At 37.9% G+C, this 24,065-nt stretch overlaps 1 protein-coding gene across 2 annotated transcripts in view; it reads right to left on the reverse strand.

The window, feature by feature from the left end:
* The window catches only part of LDB2 (LIM domain binding 2), a 337,481-nt gene that overhangs the window by 77,607 nt on the left and 235,809 nt on the right, over positions 1-24,065 (reverse strand). For both annotated transcript variants that reach the window (XM_015817658.1, XM_015817657.1), the window contains exons 3-5: positions 15,266-15,438; positions 4,655-4,777; positions 2,659-2,742 (exon numbers count right to left, since the gene is read on the reverse strand). In XM_015817658.1, coding sequence (XP_015673144.1) covers positions 2,659-2,742; positions 4,655-4,777; positions 15,266-15,438 — 380 coding nt within the window. The remainder of the gene's footprint in view (positions 1-2,658; positions 2,743-4,654; positions 4,778-15,265; positions 15,439-24,065) is intronic.

The following is a 24,065-nucleotide window of genomic DNA, read 5'->3' on the forward strand; positions in this document are numbered from 1 at the left end:
GGGTGCCGTCAGCCAGACAGTGCCGGCTGGCGACCCCCAGGGGGAGGGCCTTCTCGGTGGGAGCTCCCACCCTCTGGAACGAACTACCCCCAGAGATCCGGGTGATCCTGGATCTCCCTTCCTTCCGCCGCGCCCTTAAGACATGGCTATTTCAACTAGCAGGACTGGCCTAAGGGGTAATTTTTAGCGGGGTTTTAAATATAATTTTAATTTTAAAATAACAAAGGCCAATCTAATATTTCCTTTTAATTATGTTTTAATGATAGTATTTTGGTATTTTTTGTATTTGTTTTTATCAGGCTGTTAGCCGCCCTGAGTCCGCAAGGAGAAGGGCGGGGTAAAAATCCAATAAATAAATAAAAATAAATAAATAAATAAATTGGTTGGAAAAGAGTTCATCTATTTTTTCTGATTGGTTGGGTGGCCTGTAATATACACCTATGGCAATGTCACTTTTTTCTCTTTTATATTGACCCATATACATTCTGGAAAGATTTTATCTTTGATCATGTGCATTTTTGTAGATATGTAGTGTTCTCTTACATATAGTGCAACTCCCTCTCCTCTTTTTGTAGATCTATTTCTTTTGAACAATTTGTATCCATCCATCCTTGTTTGCTATAGTTGATTTTACATCTCTATTTGAGCTCTGGTGCTTAAGCAACAGTCCTTTCCTGCTTTTGTCAGATTACTCAAGTCTTAGTTGATACCAAATCCAGAAGTTGTATAGGCAATGAGTCATGGACACAGATCTAATTAAGTAAGTTTATTGCAAGAAGAAAGAATTCCAGCAACTGCCAGGTTCAAAATGCCAGCCATAATTATTGTTAATTCAAATTTGAATATTTGCACATGCTTGAGGTTTCCTACTTCTGGCAGAATGAGAAATTTCCACCTATTCCTTGTTCTATAAATCTGTTTTTGGCTGTTTGCTCCTAATCTTGCTGGAATTAACACTCTCATTATCATGTGTAGAGAGAGAAGCTTCTTCCTGCTATTCCTGATAAGGTGAAACCAGGCTTAATTTCTGCTTAACTATCTATGACTTCTGAACTTCTGGTAGAGTTCAGCAACTAAAACACAGTGAACATTTGCTACTCTAACAATTGTTAAGGAGAAAATGGTGGAAAATGTTCACTGGGTCCTATCCATAGTGAAATGTTATTTATTCTGTTAAGCAACAGAATAGACACAGAATCTGCTAGCATCTTCAAGACCAACCTTTATATTTACATTTGTCCTGGGATGTAGACCTGGGATGTAATTCTGTTTTTAAAATACAGAATACTGGGAAGAAGCTACTTTTTACAGTCTCTTCCACAAATTAATTTTAAAATTAATGGAAGCTATTAAAGGAGTTCTCCAAACTGTAAGCTGGAGCCTATGAAAAAAACCACTTGATAGTAGCTAAAGTCCTCAACTTCTTTCCTAGAATAACTCTGTGTCCCAAGTGGATCACATAAACTTGATTGGTTGATTGTAAAAAAAAAAAAAAAAGACGATGACAATGGTTAGCCAGAGTGTCATGGAGATTTCTTTTAAGCTTTTTATAGTATGGTAAGATAGCCTACCTTTCATTTCAAATACTTACTGAATCATGATTTCCACTAGAGAATACCTTCCCAGTTACTCTGAAAAGAAACTACAAGGGGGAGGGATGGAAAGCCTCAGGAGTGGAGTGTATGTGATGTTTCAGGGTGTGGAATTAGGATCAGTTGAGTGCTTTTATTATTTTTACAAATAACACAAGGTAATGAACATAATTAATACACCTTCCTTCTTGTATTTTCCCACAACAACAACCCTGTGAGGTGAATTGGGCTGAGAGAGAATGACTGGTCCAAGGTCATCCAGCTGGCTTTCATGGCTAAGGCGGGACTTGAACTCATGGTGTCCTGCTTTCTATCCTGGCACCTTAAACACTAGACCAAACTGTTCCCATTCAAATACAAAACTTGCCTGAATGCCTTTGGGCCAATTACTAGTCTGCAACCTAACTTACTTCACAAGGTGTTGTGCATTGTTTTGTCAGATGAGAAAACAGGAGGTAAATGAAACTGCCTAATATAGAATAGACCAGGGGTCCCCAACCCCTGGTATGTGGACCAGTACCGGGCCGTGGCATGCCAGCAACCGGTCCACACAAACAAGCAATGCCCCATCCGCGGGATGCAGGCAGCACACAAAACCATGCACTCTCTGGTCCGCGGAAAAACCTCTGTCCATGGAACCAGTCCCTGGTGCCCAAAAGGTTGGGGACCTCTGGAATAGGCCATGCAAAAAAGTGTGTTATATTTATTAATTAGATATTTTCCTGAAAAAGTTTTAAGCTTTGTAGTGATCCTTCTGAAAGGCAATAGTGTTAACAAAACATATATTGTCTAAGCAACACAATTGAAAGTAGAATGAGTACTTTTACTGCCCTAGAATTTTTAAAAATTGCTCAATCTTCTGACTGGCCTTGCCAAGTTGTATCTCTTAGTTGAGAAGAATTACTGAGTAGAATGAGGAGCAAACAGATTAATCCCAGATTTCCAGAAAATTAGCTTTGTTAAACATTTTTGTTGTGACTTAATCATGAAGATGCCGAAGGTATGCAAAGTTTAAAGGTGAAAAAAGAACAAGGGTAATGCTTGAAACGAATCATGGAAAGCTTACCCTGAGGTAGTTGAGGGTGAAGTTAGTCAGACCCATGCGAGTGATGTTTTTGGACAACTGCTCCAAAATCTGAGGGTCTTGTGCCTGTACCAAAACAATAGATATATTTTTTTTATGTTTTGATGAGAGACATGCAATACTTAAACACAGATTGCAGATGATCAAACTCTTCGGGATTATTATATTAAAGACAAATGATACCAAGGTATCAGAATAGTCAAAATGGTGGCTTCGATCATAGTTGGTATCTTGAGGGGTTTTAAATAATCTGTCTGAAGCAGTTAAGCTGTTTTATCCTTAGAAGAGCCATGTTCTCACTATATGTTACCACAGCACTAAAAGAGCAAGGAGGCTGAGGTAATCCATTTTTGACATCTTCCTGAGGAAAATACTGCTTTGAGCCAGGGCCTAATCCTAATGTAAAGTTAAAGGATGAAGGTTTTATAAAGGCCAGATTTTAACTTGATCTAATTTAGTTCATAGCTTAGGACATTGACAAGCTAATGAATTCACATTATTCTTTTGGGTACTCTCCCATTGTCTTCAGGGTTTCTTAGACAATGTCTTAGCACAGCAATTTGGTTTGGTGGTTAATGGCTTCAGTCTTGAAACCAGAAGAGCACAAAGCCCACTGGGTGACCTTGGGCCAGTCCTTCTTACTCAGCCCTAGGAAAAAGGCACTTCTGAAAATGCTGGCAAGAAAATTTCAGAGATTTGTCCAGGCAGTCACTAGAAATCAAGATTGATTTGATAGGACCAATAAATACATTTTTTAAAATGCAGAACAGTTAAAAGAAATGGAAATGAATGTATAAATGTATATGTTAGGCTTATAATTACCAAGGAAAATATGACAAAAATATCTCCTTAATTGGTATGGTGAACAAACAAATTTGTGCGACTATCACAAAACCGGTTTGTGTGACTGATAGGAAATTCCTAAAGAAGCAGGAACCATGGAGTTAGCAAAACAGTAATAATGCACCTTGTTCTGATGCTGATAAAACTCAATTGCACTTATGGCTCAGGTGAATTTACTGCACTTCCAACTATTCCTGGCAATTGTTGATGTACCTTTTGATTTAATTATTTATATTGACTGAAATATTTATATTGGCATGTAAATATGCAGTTCACAAAACAAATTAAAAAAAGACACACAAGCCATTTCCACCCCTCTGCAAAAAAACACTATCCAGTAATACAAAGAGAAAAGAATGGAGTATCAGCTGTTATGTGTACAAACCACTAGTAATTAAAAGCAGAACTAACACTTGATGGCCTGTTTAAAACTAAAGCCAACTTACTGAAAAGGTCAAAGATGTGTAGAATTCAACACAATGCACAGAATGTTCTGGTGTTTCATGAAATGTTTATTTTTGGACCTGGTGCATCAACCAATGGTTCTAGAATTTAAATTTCTAGAATAGGAAATTCCTGATATGATCCACCTTGACCCAGAAAAGCCAAAGAGCCATTTGGAGAAAGCAAAAAAATTATGCTGGAGAACAGTGAAATATCTATGCCTGTAATGCTAAGTTCTAGGCTAAGTAGAGGAGATGACTATTTTTAAAATAAATAAATAAAAGTGGATTCAATACTCTTTCTGTTGGGAAAGGATTGTGAAGATAACTATCCACTGAAAAGTCCTTGCTCTTCTATGTATTATTTAACAAATCTTGAGGATGAACCTGAGAGCAGGATTTTGTAGCTGACCTTCCTGGCTAACAAGTGGCTTGTTCTAACATTCAGTAAACCTGAATGTGTGCAAGTATGGCACTGAATGTGCCTCTAATTTTATATTTCAAAAAGCAATGTATTAAGTGAAATTTTGGAGATATCAATCTAACGCTCTAGTTGAATAATTGAATAATAATAAAGGCAATCCCACTTTTAAGATTTTCCCCTACAACCTAAGATACATTTCCTGGGACAACAAATTATGGCTTTGATGACCTCCAAAAGTTTTAGAAAGCAATTCAGGCTGAGTACTTACATGCATGGCTAAAATACTGCGAGGGACAAGTTCTCTGTATTGTCTAATTGTAAAGTGCCATGTTTTTATTCTCATAAGGTCATCAAAAGTAAATTCCAAGATCAGACGTCCTTCTGTGCATACCTACAAGCATAAAGGGCAACAAAAATGTAAATAGATTTACTAGGATATTTTATATTTTTGAAAACTTTTTCAAATGTCGATAGATTTTGCTGTTTGACTTCATTAGCGCAATTGTATCCTTTCCTGAGCAAAGAAGAATTAAGAGAAAGCAATTCAATTGGTAGCAGTTGATCAAGCTGTAGATTTTATAGCTGTGAGTGCTCAAATCTTGTTTATCTCTTCTTTCTCTCTGAAACTGCTGTTTGTAATTAACAATACTAAGTGTGTTAGTCTGAGTGTGATTAGGAATAGTGCATTCAGGATAGCTGATTTTTGAAATAGATGACGTCTTTGCATCTATATAGGCATATGATATTAATAGGTGAAATACAACTAATTATTCAACTGATTTCAGTACAGACATATCTCACAGGTGTTAATATTTATCCCATTTCATTTACTGTAGCTTTCTTCTCTTTGCTTTTAGACTTTTTCTTTGGTTTTGTTCTGCGTTCCTCCAGTCAGCATACCAGCCATTAAAACATGCAAGTCATCCATTAATATTAATTTAAATAAGGATTAACTTCCTCTGCCTCTACTGGGATGAGATACCTTTTTCCTGTTGAACTTATTTAGTGAGCTACAGACAAAGTTTAAAAACAGAGTGAGGTAATACCAGAAAGGGGGGAAAAGAACCCTCAACCCATTTTAAATTGCCACCCTTCAGTGCTCCAAACTGCTACATCAATTTAAAAAGAGCATTGTTGTCTTCAACCAATGCTTCAGAGGTTCAAGCAGGACAATGGGTTTTTTAAAAAAATAAGCAAACAATTCAGCTGAGGGCCATATTTGTTTGAAAGAAAAAGGCATAAAGGCAAAAAAGCACTGCAGAATCAAAGGTTGCAAACTTCTGTTTTAATTATCTTTAGTCCTCTTCGTTTAAACTCCTCTAAGCAAACACTGAAGGACAGTAGACATGTTAGGCTGGAATTCTGAGATTGCAAGAACATTAAAGCCAAGTATAATTAATATGAATTGTGGATTTCAGGAAAACAATTCCTGCTAACTTGGATTCCATGGGAAAGAAGCCAATAGGTAAATGAGCTTGGTTAGGAAGTATTTAAAAAGGAAAAATTAAAGACTTCTCTGCAAACAATTCCAAAATTGGATTTTTTAAGGTAATAAAGAAAGAAGGCAGCAGTCCCTGTGTCTGCACAATAAGCTCAGAGAAAAATGTGAAAACAAAAGGGAAAATGAATAGGTGAGAGAAAGAAGATAAGTCATCAAGAAGAAATACACACAATTAGCCCAGCAATGTAGCAAGGATGTCACAAATGTGAAAGCTCAGAAAGAATGCAATTTGGTGAATAGTGCTAAAAGTAGTATCCTTTGTATCTATTGAAAATAAAAGGAAAATAATCAGTATGCCAGTTGCTCAATGAAGAAAGCAATGCCCTAACAGTAAGAAAGAAAAGACAGAGCTGCTCAAGTCATGTTGATTTGCTCTTCTGTAACAAAAAGTATGCATTCCATCAAGGTCAATGTGGAGCAGGAGGAAGGGGTAGAGATGATGTTTGAGAATGACTGAAACATGTCAATTTATTTTGCATGAATTCTAATCTCCATACCCTATGAATTGCATTCCAGCCCACTAAAAGAATTTGTTGTTGGCCTGACGGAATATCTAGGTCTTATCTCTAAGACACACTGCAGAATGAGGAAAAGAAAGATCAGGGAACTTCAAATAAGTGACACTTATCATAACTTAGTATGGATTTGTTAAGATTCATTTTTGACAATACTTGTTCTTATCTTGTTTTTTAAATGACTTAAATGCTTGGCTGAAACCAGGTTATATTATGTTTACAGTATGTCTGCAATCTTACAGCATATCTTGGACTTCAGTAAGGAATTTAGATCACAATCTATTACTTGATAAGATGGAAAAATGTAGGTTAGACAGCATCACCACCATATGGATTTATAACTGGCTAACCAATCAGACTCGATGTGTAGTCCTCAATGGAACTGCATCTACATGGAGGTAAGTTTGCAATGGGGTACCCCAAGGCTCTGACTTAGGCCCAATACTCTTCAATATCCTTATCAATGATTTGGATGACAGAGTAGACAGGGAACTCATCAAATTTGCAGATGACACCAAGCTGGCAGTAATAGCCAACACTCCAGAAGATAGGCTTAAGATATAAGAAGGATCTTGACAAGCATGAACATTGGGCCCTATCTAGAAGAAATGAAATCCAATGCTGAAAAAAGTAAGATTCTACCTTTAGGCAAGAAAAAACTAATGCACCGGTATAGTAAAGGTGGTACCTGGCTCAATAATAGTAACTGTGACAGGGATCTCAGAGTCTTAGTGGAAAATCACTTACATATGAGCCAGCAGTGTGCTGCAACTGACAAAAAAGCCAATGCAGTCCTAGGTTGCATTAATAGAGGGATAGAATCAAGATCATGCGAAGCATTAATGCCACTTTATAATGCCTTGATAAGACCACACTTGGAATACTGCATCTAGCTTTGGTTGCCACAATGTAATAAAAAAGATGTTGAGACTCTAGAAAGAGTGCAGAGAAGAGCAACAAAGATGCTTAGGGGACTGGAGTTTAAAACATGTAAGGAACAGTTGCTGGAATTGAGTATGTCGAGTTTAATGAAAAGAAGGACTAGAGGTGACATGATAGTGTTCCAATATTTAAGGGGTTGCCTCAAAGAAGAGGGAGCCAATCTATTCTCCAAAGCACTGAAGGCAGGACAAGAAGCAATGGATGGAAACTAATCAAGGAGAGAAGAAATGAGAAATTTCCTGACAGAACAATTAATCAGTGGAATAGCTTGCCTCCAGAAATTGTGAATGCTCCAACACTGGAAGTTTTTAAGAACAGATTGGACAACCATTTGTCTCTGTTATTCTGTTATCTACTATTTCTTAGTAGAAATAGCAGGTTGTGGACATGCTGCAAAAATAATGTGCCTTGGTTTCAGCTGAACAATTGGCTACAATATGATATTCTTATTGGCAAGCTAGAGGGCATGATAATTAAATGATATATGTTGATATCTTAAAAATATCTCAAAAAACATACATCAGTGATATGAACAGAAAGAATGGGCAAACAACTCTATAGAGAAAAGAAGGAAAATAAAGTTTCAAATACTTATTTGAAAAACAATTGTACCAAATGTTCAGCTGTAGGTCTCTAAAACTTATGTTTAACATTTTCATGGTAGGCAGGACAAAACTTGTCATCAAAACCTGCCAGGAGGCTACATTAAAAAAAATAGGATTTAGAAATTGAAATATCCTAAATGCATACACCTTTTCCATATTAATCAATTAAACCCAAGACAAATGCAATTAAAATGGAGAATCATAGAAAATTTTCACAAGTTGGCCTTTGGAAGAGAATAATTCAGTAAATTTCCAACCTTCAAAATTGTTGAATTATAAGTATCAGAGATAGAATATGGGACTAAGAGGCTGAACTATTTTGCTCAGCTTGAGAGTGTTCATTAAGCCGCAAACCAGTTTCCCAGAAAGAGCCAGTTTCTATCATCTAACTAGGAAGCATAATGATTTGCTTCCAATATGACTTGTTCCTCATAGACTAAATTGATGAGATAAACACTAAAACAAAAGGACATCCAGGTAACCCCCCCCCCCAATTCTTGATGAAATTCCCCCTTTATCCCCATTATGAAAGGTATACTGGGCTCTTCATAGAAACTGTAGGCATCCCAAGGAGTTCAAGGGATCTTTTCTACTGATAGTAAACAAGATAACCAAATAACTGCCAATAATTATTTTATGGATTTAGCAACCCATAAATATAAAAAATAATATACATTTATAGTCTGTTAAATCCCCAAAACAATTGTTGATGACAATAATTTGCGTAGGGACCACAATTTACTTCAGATCTGCATTTTAAAAGCTTCATGATATGCAAGGTAGTTATATACTGCAACAGTCTATCTGTTAAATAGCTAAAAGTGTAAACATACAGTAGTGACTAGAGGTTAGCAAGTGCCCCTTTCAAAACCATGACTTGAAAAAAAAGCTTCAAATTTTATTGGTGAACCTGCATCTTCAGATTAAACAATGGGTCAGGGGGATCCTCAGGGGCTCAAAACAGTCAAGTTGGTGGCCAAACAGTCAGGCCACAATGTGCCAAAAATGATCAAAACCCTGTGCTTTTTACATGTAGCACAATTGTACATAAAAAGAAGGCAGGCTTTGATTGTATGGTTATAGCCACCATTTTGCATTTTTGACCTCTTCATATGGATATCCCAGTGATATGGGTAAATCTGAAAGGCCCAGATTAAAGGCTCTGACATTTGGTCTGTAAATATTAAAGGGACTATTAGAGAACAGCAGAGGGTCTTCTGCATGTTTCTACTGTTCTCTAGTGGCGGCTGGTGGTTTTGTAGCACAGATCTGTTTGTAGTAGTTCTAGTCCTAATTCAGTACTAGGAGTTTGATATAAATATTCACTCTTAGTAAAACCAATGGTGGATCATGTCCACTGATATCCACCTCCATTAACTAGAGATGCAAACACCAGATTTTGCATCTGGCTTCGTGAACATTCTTCTTTGGGAAAAGCTGAGCACAGCAACCCCCAGTTTACAGCACACTTTATAAAGACATTTCCCTTTCCAATTTGCAGAAAACAAAACAAAACAAAACAAAAAACCCTAACTTACTTTCTAATCAATTAAGGCAAAATCTTATTTGAAGCTCTTCTCCCTAGCTACCCCTCCCAGCTGCCTTCCCCATAAAATCCGAAATGAAAAAGGTCTCCAATTAAGAAAACATTTTCAGTTGTGCTGAATTCACGTTCATGCACTATGAGCTCTGACATTCTGTTTCTATGGCAACCAAAACCAGCTGATTAGTTGGCATGGTAACAGAAAAGGTATAATCCTGCCAGACAGCCTCTAATCAATACCCCAAGTGCAAAGGCTCTCTAGAGGATCAACAAGAAAGGGCCCATCAGCGTTCAATAGATCATGTGGAGGTGCTAGAGTAGGCCAGGGGGGAAAAGGGGGGGAATGGAAAAAGAACATTACTACAACTCACCAGTCCCTGGTTAACCCTTTCCTCTTCTTGGCTAATTGCAAGAATTTTACAACTTGCACTAGGTGGAAGGAAAACCGTTTATTTTAGTTCTTTTTTAAATGGAAGGAATGTGTATCTTATAAAGTTATGAATTATTTTTTGACCTTCACTTTTACTACAGAGACCAAAAATATTTACCTGAGATACGATTTGTATAAATGTGCAAAATAAAATATGTGTGGGTTTTCCTTTTTTTTTAGTTCATATACAATTGGAAAACATAAATTGAACCTCACAATGTTGTATCCAAGACTGAGGGATTAAAGGAAAAAGTGTATTTTAACTGTACCTGAAGCATATTATTAACATTTTGATGAGTGCTGATGTCAGAGATTTATACTGAGAAGGAAAAACCCCACTCAAATGTTTCTGTGTATTTTTCTGCACCAGAAAAAAATCAGAATCCAACTGTTGATCTTCCTTTCCTAAATGTTGTGTAATCTTACGTTTCTGTAGGTTCTTTCATAGGCAGGATTTTTGAAATCAACCAATTTTCTAAACACTTTAGATTGGAGCACATATTTTATACCCCAAAACTCTAATTTAGTTGGGCAGTATTTCCTGAAGAAAAAAAATACATTAGGCCATGCAAAAAGAATAGATGGTTATTCTTTTCTTTTTATGGATTAGGTGGTTTTAGATCCCCTGAGAATACTGAAGGCAATATTGGAAACACACATTTTAAAACAGCAACAGATAGATGAGACAAAATATACTGAGGCAGCATCATAATTTAGAAAATTATGATATTAACATCTCAGAAATCAAGAAAGTTCCAAGAATTAAATGGCTCCAGCAGAAGTGGAAATTGTTCTAAAGAGTTGAACAATTACTGTGAAGTCCTGTCCAAGCTTCACTGAAACAGAATTTAGAAAATAAAAAAAATGATCTATCCAGTTCTGAACAAAGAGATAAATACAGTAGTAAATATTTCTAAGATACTTGAAGTCAAGCAATGCAATGATAATGCCTACCTTCTCTCTCTTAAAGGTTAAACATTAAATTAATCCTCTTTTAAGCCAATTTGGCCTCTAATTTTGAGTTAATAAGTTAGGATTAAGAACATGAGAGATCATAAAAATAATTCAGACCAGAAGCAAAATGATCCATTAATATGGAAGTGGTCTTTTGTAAGATGCTACCAGTTATTAATGAATCAGCTGGGTTAAGTAATTCTTATTTATTTGGTGACATAGAGGATTACAGGCATGCAAACAAACTCCTAATTAATGGACAGTGGTATTGTTGTTAACAGTGCTGATGAAATCTGATGAAAGATATTATACTACTCACCACCACTATTTTGAGCCACTGCCTCTGATGATCAAAACCTGAAATAGTTACAAGCTCCTTTGGCCAAAAAGACTGCATTTAACTAACCCTCAGTAGTAAACCAAGAAGATATTAATGAAGATACTCTTTTAGTTATAAAAAACCTGGCCAATTTAAAAACACACAAGAAAAGTACATAGCTGTCATAAGTAGCTGAGAATGTATCTCCTGTATTTAGCTTTAATAAATAATTGAAAGAGCGACTTCCAGTTTGCCGAGGCAGCTGATATGGACGTCTGGAAGGCAAGCTCTGTCTTCCGCGTTCAGTTTCGCTTCGCTGGGGGACCCTGGAAAGGGTCAAAAGTCGCCCTGTAGGGGCAACCAGCAAGGAGGGGATCCCCATTGGATTGCGGGAGGGCGGTAGCTCTTCTACTTGATCCAGAGCAGCCCTCCAAACTGGCGGATGAAAGACCGGCCATAGCAATATGGCTCATCACTAGGCTGCAGACAGCCGAAGTCACACTTACCATCAGGCAATTTTAAGGCAGCACAGGCGAGACTGGGTGAGATCTACCTCTCTTAAATCCTAACTATTTTCTTTACCTGCATAAGTTGCCTTAAGTACTTTCCCCCTGTGGAGAGGGGAGATTTTACCCCTCCCTCTAAAAATAGCAGCGACTGACTATCCAGGGGAGTTTTTAAAAATGTTGCAAGAATAACCTGATCCTAATTGGAATTTTATTTCTTAAAGTTTGTGGATTAAAAGACTTTCTACTCTTACTGAAGATCTGGGTTTTTACTTATAAAAAAGAAGTAAAACTGAAAAGATTATAAAAACTTCGGACCTAAAGGAAAAATTTAAATATAAGGGCGACATCTTGTGGCTAAACCTGATATTACAACCTGTTATTGTTTAAAAGAGACTTGGCTGGCAGCCTAGACAATAGATAAGACTTATAGCCTTAAGACACTTATCAGCAGTGAAGCCCAGCTGTGTTCCATACTCACTGAATTTTTTTTAATATTCTCTGATTGCAAAGCCTTTAATAACATATTACTAAGAGAATATGGAGGAAGATCAGGAACAGATTCTTTTTATGCTGAAACTGATTTACCAAACTATTCTTACAGCTACTGAAGAAATAAGAGGTTACAGAATAGAATGGGATGTCAGCCCAGATACACAAACTCAAATTTTGATTACAACTGAAAAATCAACTACACAGAATATAAAGGAAAAAGTGGACCAATTAAATACTATGACTGAAGATTCAATTGATTAACAAGTACAGTCAATGGAAAACCCAGAAAAGGGACTGACAAAATGGAAAAGGGAAAAGATTTTCTACATAAATCAGAAGAAACCTGAGGATCAAGAAGAACAACAGATTGAAGAGAAGATAAACAGTTTAAGACAATTACATCAAGATGGAAAAATAGAGAGACAATTTGTTAGTCTTCTCAAAAAAAATTGCGATCAGATGGTTTTTTCTACATCAAACAACATACATAATAACACAGGGAGATTTATTAGATGACTCAAAAGCACAGACATGGAAGACAATTTGGCAAAGAAAGCAAGCTAGAATAAGACTGAAGAAAATTGGGGTTTTGACTTACTAGTGAGAATTAAAACAGAATATTCTCAAAATAAATAAGATGTGTATCTTGAATATTAGAAATTGTTATGAGTTGAGTTAAAGGATACTTTGGTTATTTAGGACTTGGAAATATAAACATTAATAGTTAAATTTGAATATTGAATATTGAATATAAAGGCAATTAAAATATATATAAACTAGAAATGTATTGATGAATGTAACAAATATGTTATTTAGTGGTAATAATAAAAATTATTAGCTTAAATATAAGATAGTAGATATTGAGAGAGAAAAGAGGAAGTATTAAATGTTGAAATAAGAGAAATTTTGGTTATTGAATTTAAGATATTTGGAAATTACCAGAAAATAAGAATATTATATTGTATTATTAACTAGCTGATGTAAGATCCAGGGATGAATTGTGATAAAGGGAATTGGGGTTATTTAAAATTTGGAAACTTATTAAATGTTAAATTTAAATATTTATGGGAAACTAAAAATTGGGAAAAACTTACCAGGACATTGATTGTCTAAAAAGATTGAATGTTAAAATGACTAAGATATGTATAAACTAAAAATTATTGATAAATGTAAGAAAGCTATTTGTATTAAATTGATATAATAAGAATTGTATTAATTCAAATGTGAGACAGTAAATACCAAGGGAAAAAGAGAGGAAATATTTAATGTAATAGTTTGTGATTTGTACTAAAGAAATGTGTATGTTATTAAATTATGAACCAACCCAGCCGCCATGCTGCTTTTCAAATATGTAAATATAAAACTGGAAAATCAATAAATTAAAATAATAATAATAATAATTGAAAGAGCATTTACCAGGGTATGGGGGTAGGAGAGGGAAGTAATATCATACACATAATTATGTCACTGTGCAAACTACACAATTCACATCATTTGTGTATGATGTCATGTTGTTCCTGGCATCATTTTGGCTTCTACTGGATATTGTTATTATTGACGGGCAATCACTTTCTCAAAAGATAAAACTTCTTGGGAAAATAAAACCTTTCATATAAGGGACATCTCCTAAAAGTTTGAAATAATGACCAACTACAGTATTTTATCTTTAAAGGCAAAATTATAGAGAAAGGATGATAACCAGAGATATTACTGGATCACAACTTTTATCAGCAGGCTTCTGAGTGGAATTACAGTGGTAGTTTTAACTTCTTTACCCAGAAGGCTTGACACCAAGATATTTGCAGTGTCTACAAGCGTCCCATTTTTCTAAAGTGGGGGAACTGTGACAATAAAGCATTGCTTAGCAACTATTTTTTTGGGAACAACCTACCTCTAGAACAGGCATGTCAAACTCGTGACATCACCTGATGTCGCGTGACGTATCGGGACTTTTCCCCCATTGCCAGTAATGGGGTGGGCGCGGTTTTGGCATGATGCATCCAGCCCGCAGGCCGGCAGTTTGACATGCCTGCTCTAGAAGGTAGACTAGGTACCTTGGTAATGGATTTCCAGAAGGTACTAAGTGTAGTTGGGAAGTAATCCTTTACCAGTCACTTTTATTATGATTTTTTAAAAAAATTATTATTAATGCTACCTTTGATTTGATTTTAAAGTTATTTTGAGCTATAGTGTTATGAGGTCTGTAGAGTAAAAATTTAATTATTATTACCTTTTTTGTTAACCATGGTTGTTTAATTATAGTTGTTTTTTTCTTATGCTTTATGTCATATTTTGTTCAGTTTTTAAAGCACTGGGAGCAATAATGACTTGATGGCATTGGATGATGATGATATCTGATCATTTGTTGTGGCATCTGGGATTGTTGTAATCTGTCCAGCTCCCTCAATACCGAGGTGCACACACAGTTTTTCCATTCCATTCAAATGCATGTTCAAACATTCAGCATGATTTCTTCCCTAGCTTTACTTTCTCCAAATTAAGTAGCTCTTCTGCTGCTGCCAGACTCCTTATATTTTTGGCTACCATTGTCTAACATAGTTCTCTTTTGGAATGTCTTCTGGAAGACTCAATAGACAGGTAGCCTGTCCCTTATATAGGCTGATATTCTCATTTCCTGATAGAGGATAGGGACAGATCACCTCCAATTTAACATAATATATGAGGTGTGCATATGTTTGTGTTTAAGTAGTGTAAACTTGGTCTCTATACAAATGAATCTTTGCATGATGTGCCAAGCTCATGTTTGATGGAATAGTTGTATGACTGTCCCTTTGCTAAACAAATAGAAGTATCCATCTGGGCTTGCGTCCAGATCTGGCATTCTCTTTTTCATACTCTTAAACAAAATAATCTATTAAAATAATAGTGGTGCTTTCTCCCAGTTTCCAGCTTATGACTAACAATATAGTTATATGTTCCTTTAAAAAAGAATGCTGATATCTAAGGAACCAGGAAATTCATCAACACTCAGAGAAAACATTTGTTATAGACAGAAAAGTATCTTGAACACCCATTATTTGCATGTTTCACATCACCCTTTCCTATTACCTTTGTAAACATAGGTTTTCCATGTTGGCTGACCATGGTGCACTGATCACAATCCACTGTGATGGAAGAGCTATGATAGGATTCTTTTGAGTGCTTGAGGATGTAATACAGGTCTGTCACTCCTCCTTCAAAGACAGTGCTAAAATAACGAGGGATGAGGGTCCTTCCAATGGCTGTGGGGAAAATACAAAGCACATGAGCTGCTAGAGAGAACATGTTAAACTGTTGACAGCTGTTAATTGACTAGACCACATTGACTTTAGAGCAAACCAATCCTAGTTTCCAAAAATACTAATGGAGCAGTAACTGGATATTTTTATTCATTTAACAACCAGTTGCCACAGTATGGTCCTTTTATTGCAACTCTTATTTCTGCATCATGGATCTGCAGGGGTGGATTTCGAGAAAATTACGACTGCTGGGTATATGCAATTGAAGCCCTGCATCTTGTCATATGCATTCCAAATGCATATAGTTGTGGCCATTACCTTAATTCTTTTGACAACCACACCTGCTTCTCTGGATTCTCCTGTTACATGCCTATAAGTAAGACTTGCAAGGTGGAGTTTTCTTGCTTAGGATTCCAGCTAGCCATCAATGCCATTTTCACTTATTCTCTGTTCTATTCCAGCCCTTCTCTGCCTATTTCAAAGCAACTGGGCCCATCCTTCATTTTTCAGCTTTCTTTCCCTTTCTCTCCTTCCTGAAGGAGACTGATTTCCCCCTATTCTGGGTGGATAAAGGTGCTTCAGATACACAATGATCTAGGCTTCCGGTTTTGCACAGTAGTGCAGTAGCCGAGGGATTGCGAGGCTCCGCACCATACGGCTGATTTTCTGCCTGTTAGGGGACTCTAAATGGGCCAGAAGTTGCCCCGAAGAGGCGGCAAAGAAGGAAGGAAGTTCCGTGGACCACGGAGAGACAGTGGTTGACCCGATTGGTCTGGGAAAAGCCTTCCAGAAACCAACGGGAGAAAGGCTAGCCAAACTTCAGAGTCTAGCCTAAGCTACAAGCAACCGAAGTCCAAAAGCACTACTTTAAGCTGATGGTAAACAACGTGCTTGGATCTGGGTAAGAACATCGATTTTCTCTATTCTACATATTAACTAATTTCCTGGGGGAAAACCCCAAGAAGAAGAAAAATCTCTGAAAGTGAGGAAGGGGCCGTTTGCTCCACCCTTCTGCAGACGGAAGTGGCGAATTAAACATTTTATGGGGGGTGGGGCCAGCTGTCAAGAAGAAAGGTTGTGCTGGACGATTCTCTGGAGCGTTTGCCCCCATTTCCGACCATTTGACAGACCTTTCGGGGTCCCTGGTTCCTTGGAGGGGGACCAGGAAGAATAAAGTGTCCTGGGGAGTGGTTCCCGACAGCGGTCGGGACTGGCGAACTTGGGAAAAGCCTTGGTAAGTTGAGCGGAGGAAGAAGACGGCCGTCAATGGCGGCCGTGAAAAAATGACAACTGTCAGCTGGCCGTAACGCAGCGGTGATATAGCAGGACGGAGACATGACAGATCCAGTCAAAAGTAACCTGGGCAGTGATCCTGATAACCCACCAGAAGGGATCCAGGTGAAAGAACCCACCGGAGGATTTCTAAAAAGGACTGAAGATCGAAAGTACCCACAAAAGGGGAGGAGAGAATTTTCTCTTCCTCGTTTTTGATATAGTGGCGAAAAGAAAGGCTTGGGCTTGGAAGGTCTGCCTGCACGGTGGAATTATTATTTCAGCTGGAGAAACTCAAAGGGAAGAAGAGTTTCTTTTTTCTTTCTTTCTTCCAAGGAAGGAAAGTTTAACCTTGAAAGACAAGTGTACTTCAAACCACAAAGTGAAAGCCTGGAAGAATCCAAGGAGGTAGACATTCAAACTAAGCCTGTAGGTTGAATATTAGAGACAAAGCAGAAGAGACACCTGCTGGTTGAATAGAGAATAGCCCTAGGAGGGGGAAAAAGGGGAAAGTGACTTCAAAGTATATTTAGTCTTGTTTGCAAGTGTTAAATAGATATCTGTGTAGAATTTCTTGATCTTAAGATTTGAAAGTAACTACTGGGAAAAATTACAGAAGGAAACTGTGAGTATAATCTGGGAGAAAAATTATATATACTCATTGAACTTTTTGAAACTATGGATCTCTGAATCAACTATACTTATTGATAAGTTTATGGTGAATACTGATTGTTGTAAAATATAGGGTTAAGCTTATTAATATTTGTTCTTAATATATTTAATTGATAATTTAATAGCTTTAATAGTGATAATTCTGATATTCTGGAGAGAAATACAAAAACTGTAACTAAGTGGGAAGGTTGGTTTGAAGAATTGAAAAAAGATGACAAGTATTCCCAACCTCACAAGGGTTGGAATACGGAGGAAACAGACAACACAAACCATAACAATGGAACCAAGTCCAGCTAGGCAAAGATCTTTGGAAGAGGTGACACAAAGAGATAGAGTGAATTCATTTAGAGATCTGCAACTAATGTTGCAATCAATGCAAGAGATGATGTGTAAAAATCATGACGATCTAAAAAAAGAAATAGGGGAAGTAAGAAATGACACAGGGGAACTCAAGGATAAAATAAAGTAAATGGATGGGAAATTTGAGTCTTTCCAACAACAAATTATGAAAAATGAACAAAAGCTATCGGAAATGGAAGAAAGGATGGGAAAAGAAGAGCAGAGAGTAGATGAAATGAATGAGAGGTTAATTCAGGCCAACAGAGATTTGGAATCGACAGTCATTTCCCTGGAATTAGAGAAGGCTGCTCATTATTTACGGTTCCAAAATGTCAGCGAGATGAAAGGTGAAAACCTACCAGTAATAATGACAGATATACTAGCGGGGGCTTTGGGGAGCAGTAGAGAAGAGATGGCTAAGATAGATGAGATCTACAGAATTCACACGAATTATGCAAGACGGCATAATCTCCCTAGAGAAGTCCATGTTAGATTTGTTAAGAAATCGATCAGAGATGAAATACTATTTAGGGCTAGAGATGATTCATTGGAGTATCGAGGCAGACGACTGATTGTACTTAAACAAGTACCTAGAAGAGTGAGAGACTTGAGAAGACCCTATCAATGAATAACTTCTAAATTGACGAGAAAAAATATTAATTTTAGATGGTTGACTCTGGAAGGGATTTTGGTTGTGTGGCAGGAGAAGAGGCTCTGACTAGATACAATAGATAAAAAAGAGGAATTTTATAGACAAAACTTTGGCAGTGAGGAGGACTTAGTTGAAAGAGAGGTAAGAGAAGAAGGCGAGATATTAGCACAGGCCACTGAAGGAAAGGAAACACAATCTAAAGGTAAGCGAGTTGAGAATAGAGAGGATTTAGATAATGGAAAAGATGATGGAAAACATGATGAGAATAGACTTAAAGAAATTAAAGAGGCTAGATCGACAAGATCGTTAGTGAAAAGAGAAAAGGAATCATAAACTAAAGAGTCTAGACCGACAATAATAACAAGATCCAAATATAGATAAAGAGGCAAAAAAGGAGTTGAAGCTATATCTCTAAATGTTAATGGTCTCAACTCCCCATTAAAAAGGAATTTTTTTAAAACAAACTTAGTAAGATGAACTTAGATATAATAATACTACAAGAAGTTCATATAAAAAAACAACATCAATATTTACTAAATTGCCCCAAATTGGGAAACATGTTTGCAGCACTTTCACAACATAAGAAAGGAGGGGTCGTAGCATATATCAAACAGGAAATTTTGGCAAATCAAATCTATAAAGATGAAGATGGTAGAATCTTGATAATAGAAGTAACATTGAATAAAACAAAAATTGCACTTGTGGGAATATATGCCCCAAATGAGGGGCAGAAACAATTCTACAATAAACTACACAGTATTATTAATAAATTGGAATATGACAATATTTGTATAATGGGAGACTATAATGCAATTGTGGATAGACACCTAGATTATAAATGTGGTAAGAACAGAAAAGGAATTAGAGGAACATTACCCAATACATTCTTAAAAATGGCAGAGGAGCTCAATATTCAGGATATTTGGAGAGAGAGGAATATAGGGGAAAAGCAATTTACGTACTACTCGGGGCGACACCAATCATGGTCCAGAATTGATATGGTGTGGATGTCAGCAGATTTAAATCTGGAGGTGGAGGATATTGTAATTGATACGAACTTCTGGGCTGACCACAACCCAATTAAAATCAAATGGAAAAGGCAAAAAAGAATAAAGAGATGGACCCTAAAAAGAGCAATCCTAAAACATAAAGAATTCAAATTGAGATTGGAAGATCAAATGGACCTGTTTTTTTAGACAAATAAAAAAGAAAATACAAATTGCCAAAATTTATGGGATACAGCCAAAGCCTATATGAGAGGCATTGCAATCTCTTATATGGCCAGGGAAAATAAAATTAAATGACAGCGACAAAGAAATTTAGAAGAAGAACTTACTAGAGCTGAGGAAAATTTACAAAATGAGCCACAAAGACGCGATTTGAAACTACAGATAGACCTAATTAAACATAAGATGAATATCATTGAAAAGGAAGAACTAGGTCAGCAGATAAAACGTACTAAACAAAATTTTTTTGAGAATGCCAATAAACCGGGGAGATGGTTGGCTTACAAAATAAAGAAACACAATAACAAAAAGAGGATTAGTAAATTATATAATGTAGAAGGTGATATGGTATATCAGAATGAAGGAAAGAAATTAGTGGCCTACGAGTTCTATAAGAACCTATATAATGATGACGGACAGAAAAACAATGATGATATTCTAAAGCAGCGGTTCTCAACCTGTAGGTCGCGACCCTTTTGGGGGTCGAACGACGCTTTCACAGGGGTCGCCTAAGACCATCGGAAAACACCTATTTCCATTGGTCTTAGGAACCAAGACACCACTGCTCTATCTGGCCGCTGCCACCGCCCTCCTCCTCCTCCGGCTCCTCCACCTCCAGGGCGCCCTTCTCTGTCAACAGCGCCCTTCTCCTGCTCCTGCCACCGCAGCGCCATCGCGTGCGCCCCCGACACCGCCCCAGGCCGGCTCAGCAGCGTGGGTGGCTGGCGCTGCTGCTGGCGCTGCCGCTGGGCTGCTCTGCCACTGCCGCCGCTGCTGGCTGAACTGAGCTGCGGCGCCAAGCCGGTCCCCACGCCTCCTGGTTGCCTGGCCACGCTCCGCCCCCGGCCGCCCTCTGCGCCGTACCAGAGTCTCCCCCGCACCTCCCGGCCTGCCTCCCTCACTGTCGGAGGTTGCCTTGGCCCTCTGGCACCCGGCGCGGCCCTGGGGATGGTGGGCAGGAGTGGCTCCTTCCCGGCTCACCGGGTTCTGGGCCTTGGAAGCGGCCAGGTGGCGGGGAAGAGGGCGAGGTGGTGGCGATGCCCGCATGTGCGTTGGAGGGGAGAAGCGGCACCTTCCGAGAGGGAGCTGGTGCTCTGGCCACGCCCCTCTCACGTGCGACGAATCGGGTAAGGGGCGTGGAGGTGAAGGGCTGCGCGGCATGGAAAGGGGCTCTCGCGACCCAGCCACTGCTACGGCGTTCAGGAGGTTGGAGGGGCAGGCAGGCCCTGGGTGGGTGGCTGGGAGAGGGCAAGGGGTGCCGGGATGAGGATGGGGGGCTCCAGGTTGGCAGGCGCGAGAGGGTGGCCGGCGGCTCCCAGACGCGCGGATCATCCGCGCGGCTTCCGAGGCCCTGGAGGTGCTGCCGCTTGGCTCTCCGCCAGGCTCTCTGCCAGAGCCTCCCCCCCGGACAATTGTGAGGAGCTGCTTGTGCGTCCACGCTTTTCCTACCACGCTTTTCCTACAATCTCCTTCCTTCTCCATCTCCTTCCTTTCCCCTTCAATCTTCCTTCCTTCCTCCATCTCCTTCCTTTCCCCTTCAATCTCCTTCCTTCTCCATCTCCTTCCTTTCCCCTTCAATCTTCCTTCCTTCCTTTCCCCTTCNCTTTCCCCTTCAATCTTCCTTCCTTCCTTCCATCTCCATCCCTTCCCCTTTAATCTCTTTCTCCTTCCTTCCTTCCTTCCTTTCCCCTTCAATCTCCTTTCCTCCCCATCTCCTTCCTTTCCCCTTCAATCTTTCTTCTCCATCTCCTTCCTTTCCCCTTCAATCTTCCTTCCTTCCTTCCTTTCCCCTTCAATCTCCTTCCTTCTCCATCTCCTTCCTTTCCCCTTCAATCTTCCTTCCTTCCTTCCTCTTCCCTCCCTCCCAACATTTTTGAGCAAGGAAGAGTAAGCTTCTCCAACGAGCATTGCTATATTGTTTTTGTGATTAATCACTATGCTTTAATCAATTCGTAACAATGAAAATACACCCTGCGTATCAGATATTTACATTACGATTCATAACAGTAGCAAAATTACAGTTATGAAGTAGCAATGAAAATAATTTTATGGTGGGGTCACCACAACATGAGGAACTGTATTAAAGGGTCACGGCATTAGGAAGGTTGAGAACCACTGTTCTAAAGTATCTGCAAACAGCTGATTTACTGAAAGTTTCAGAAAAGTTTAAAAATATGTTGAATAAAGAGGTAACACCCTTAGAACTTTCAGAGGCAATTAAGAAACAAAACAACAACAAAGCTCCAGGGCTGGATGGTCTACCTGCAGAAAAATATAAAATCTTACAAGAATCTTTAAGTTCAATATTGATAGATCTATTTAATGAGGTCCTTAAAAAGGTGAAAATACCAGCCTCATGGGAAGAAGCTCTTCTCACTTTGATTCCTAAGGAAAACTCAGACCTGACGCTTATTAAAAACTATAGGCCCATTTCATTATTAAATTAAGACTGTAAGATTTTCATGACCATAATGGCTCAAAGACTTGAAAGATTCCTTGTAGATTTTATACACCCATGTTAGGATTGTTTTGGACACATTGGAATATTATGAGGTTCACAATGAAAAACAAATGGGTTTAATTTTTCTTGATGCACAAAAAGCATTCGACAACGTGAAATGGGATTTTATGCTCAATCAATTGGAGTATATGGACTTTGGGGAGAACTTCATAAATATGTTTAAATCTATCTATTCCAAACAAACAGCAAAAGTAATAATTAACGGAGAAACAACTGAAAGCTTCCAAATTCAAAAAGGCACAAGGCAAGGTTGCCCATTATCACCATTATTGTTTGCACTGTCATTGGAAGTACTAATTAGAGTGATTCGGAAAGATGAACAGATCAAAGGACTAGAGATCAAGACAGAAACATTTCAAACGCAAGCCTTTGCAGACGATCTTGTTTTTATAATCGAAGAGCCACTACAATCAGGGACAAAACTGATGGAAGTACTGAGTAAATATGGAGAAGTAGCAGGCCTAAAGATAAATAAAGAAAAAACCAAAATGCTCATTAAGAACATGACTAAAATACAGAAAAATTAACTAGTTGATAGAATAGGCATCCAGATCACGAAGAAAATAAGATATTTAGGGATTCAATTAACAGCTAGATGTGCCACACTCAAAAGAGATAATTATGATAAATTAATGGAACAGATTAAAACTGACTTAGACATTTGGACCAATTTGCAGCTCTCTTTTATGGGCAGAATTGCTGTAATCAAAATGAATGTGTTACCTAAAGTTTTATTTTTGTTTCAATGTATACCCATTAAATTAGATAAGAAATTCTTTCACAACTTTAACCAAACCATACTCAAATTTATTTGGCAAGGAAAAAAAGCAAGGATTAAATTAAAATTACTGCAAGATTTGAAGGAAAGGGGTGGATTTGGCCTCCCTGACCTGGAAAAATACTACCAGGCCATAGTATTATTATGGGTGCGGGATTGGATACTATTGAAGAATAGGAGACTATTAAGTTTGGAAGGTCATGATCTGCAGATAGGATGGCATGCTATGTTATGGGATCAGAAATATAAGGCCCACAAATATTTCCAGAGGCATTACATCAGACGAGCTCTAATAGACGTATGGGTAAAAATTTGGCAACCAAATTATACACAAGTCCCCAGCTGGATTTCAACATTAGAAATGCATATTCACCCAAAGTTTATACAATTAGGGAAAGTTATAATATATAAAAATGTATTGGATGAGAAAGGGGAATTGAAATCTAGGAAAAATCTTCAAGATGAAGGGATAGAATTAGAATGGTGGGCATATCTTCAATTACAGTCAAGATATTGGAAAGATAAAAAAGAGTTGGGTATAAAAATAGAGCAGACAGGGCTGGATAAAATATTATTAGGAACTGAGGACAAGATGATTAAAAAACTATATCATTATCTGCTAGATCAGGCAATGTATGAGGAACAGATGAAAGAAACTATGTTAACATGGAGCAGGGACCTTGGTCTTAACTTTGATCTGCACATCTGGCAAGAATTATGGGTAAGAAACAGGAAGCTTACTTTGGCCACCTCCTACAAAGAAAATCTCTACAAAATGTTTTATAGATGGCATCTCCCACCCATAAGGTTAGCTAAAATGGGTCCAAATTTTTCATCTACATGCTGGAAATGTAAATTGGCAATAGGGACCTACTACCATATGTGGTGGGAGTGCGCAAAAGCCTGTGATTTTTGGAATAAGATAAAAAAATGGCTGGAAGAAATATTAATGATAGAGATAGAGCTACAGCCAGAACTTTTCCTATTGGGCATAACTACACAGAAATATGACAAAGGGATATTTTACCTGATGCTACACATCCTCACCGCTGCTAGATTGGCGTATGCACAAAGTTGGAGGAATAAAGAAACCCCAACAGAGGAAGAGATACTATATAAAATATTATCATGTGCCGATATGGACAGGCTCACAATGGAAATGAAGGACAA

Source organism: Protobothrops mucrosquamatus, unplaced genomic scaffold (assembly GCF_001527695.2).
Source record: "Protobothrops mucrosquamatus isolate PMUCROS unplaced genomic scaffold, P.Mucros_1.0 scaffold618, whole genome shotgun sequence".
Taxonomy (NCBI): Eukaryota; Metazoa; Chordata; class Lepidosauria; order Squamata; family Viperidae; genus Protobothrops; species Protobothrops mucrosquamatus.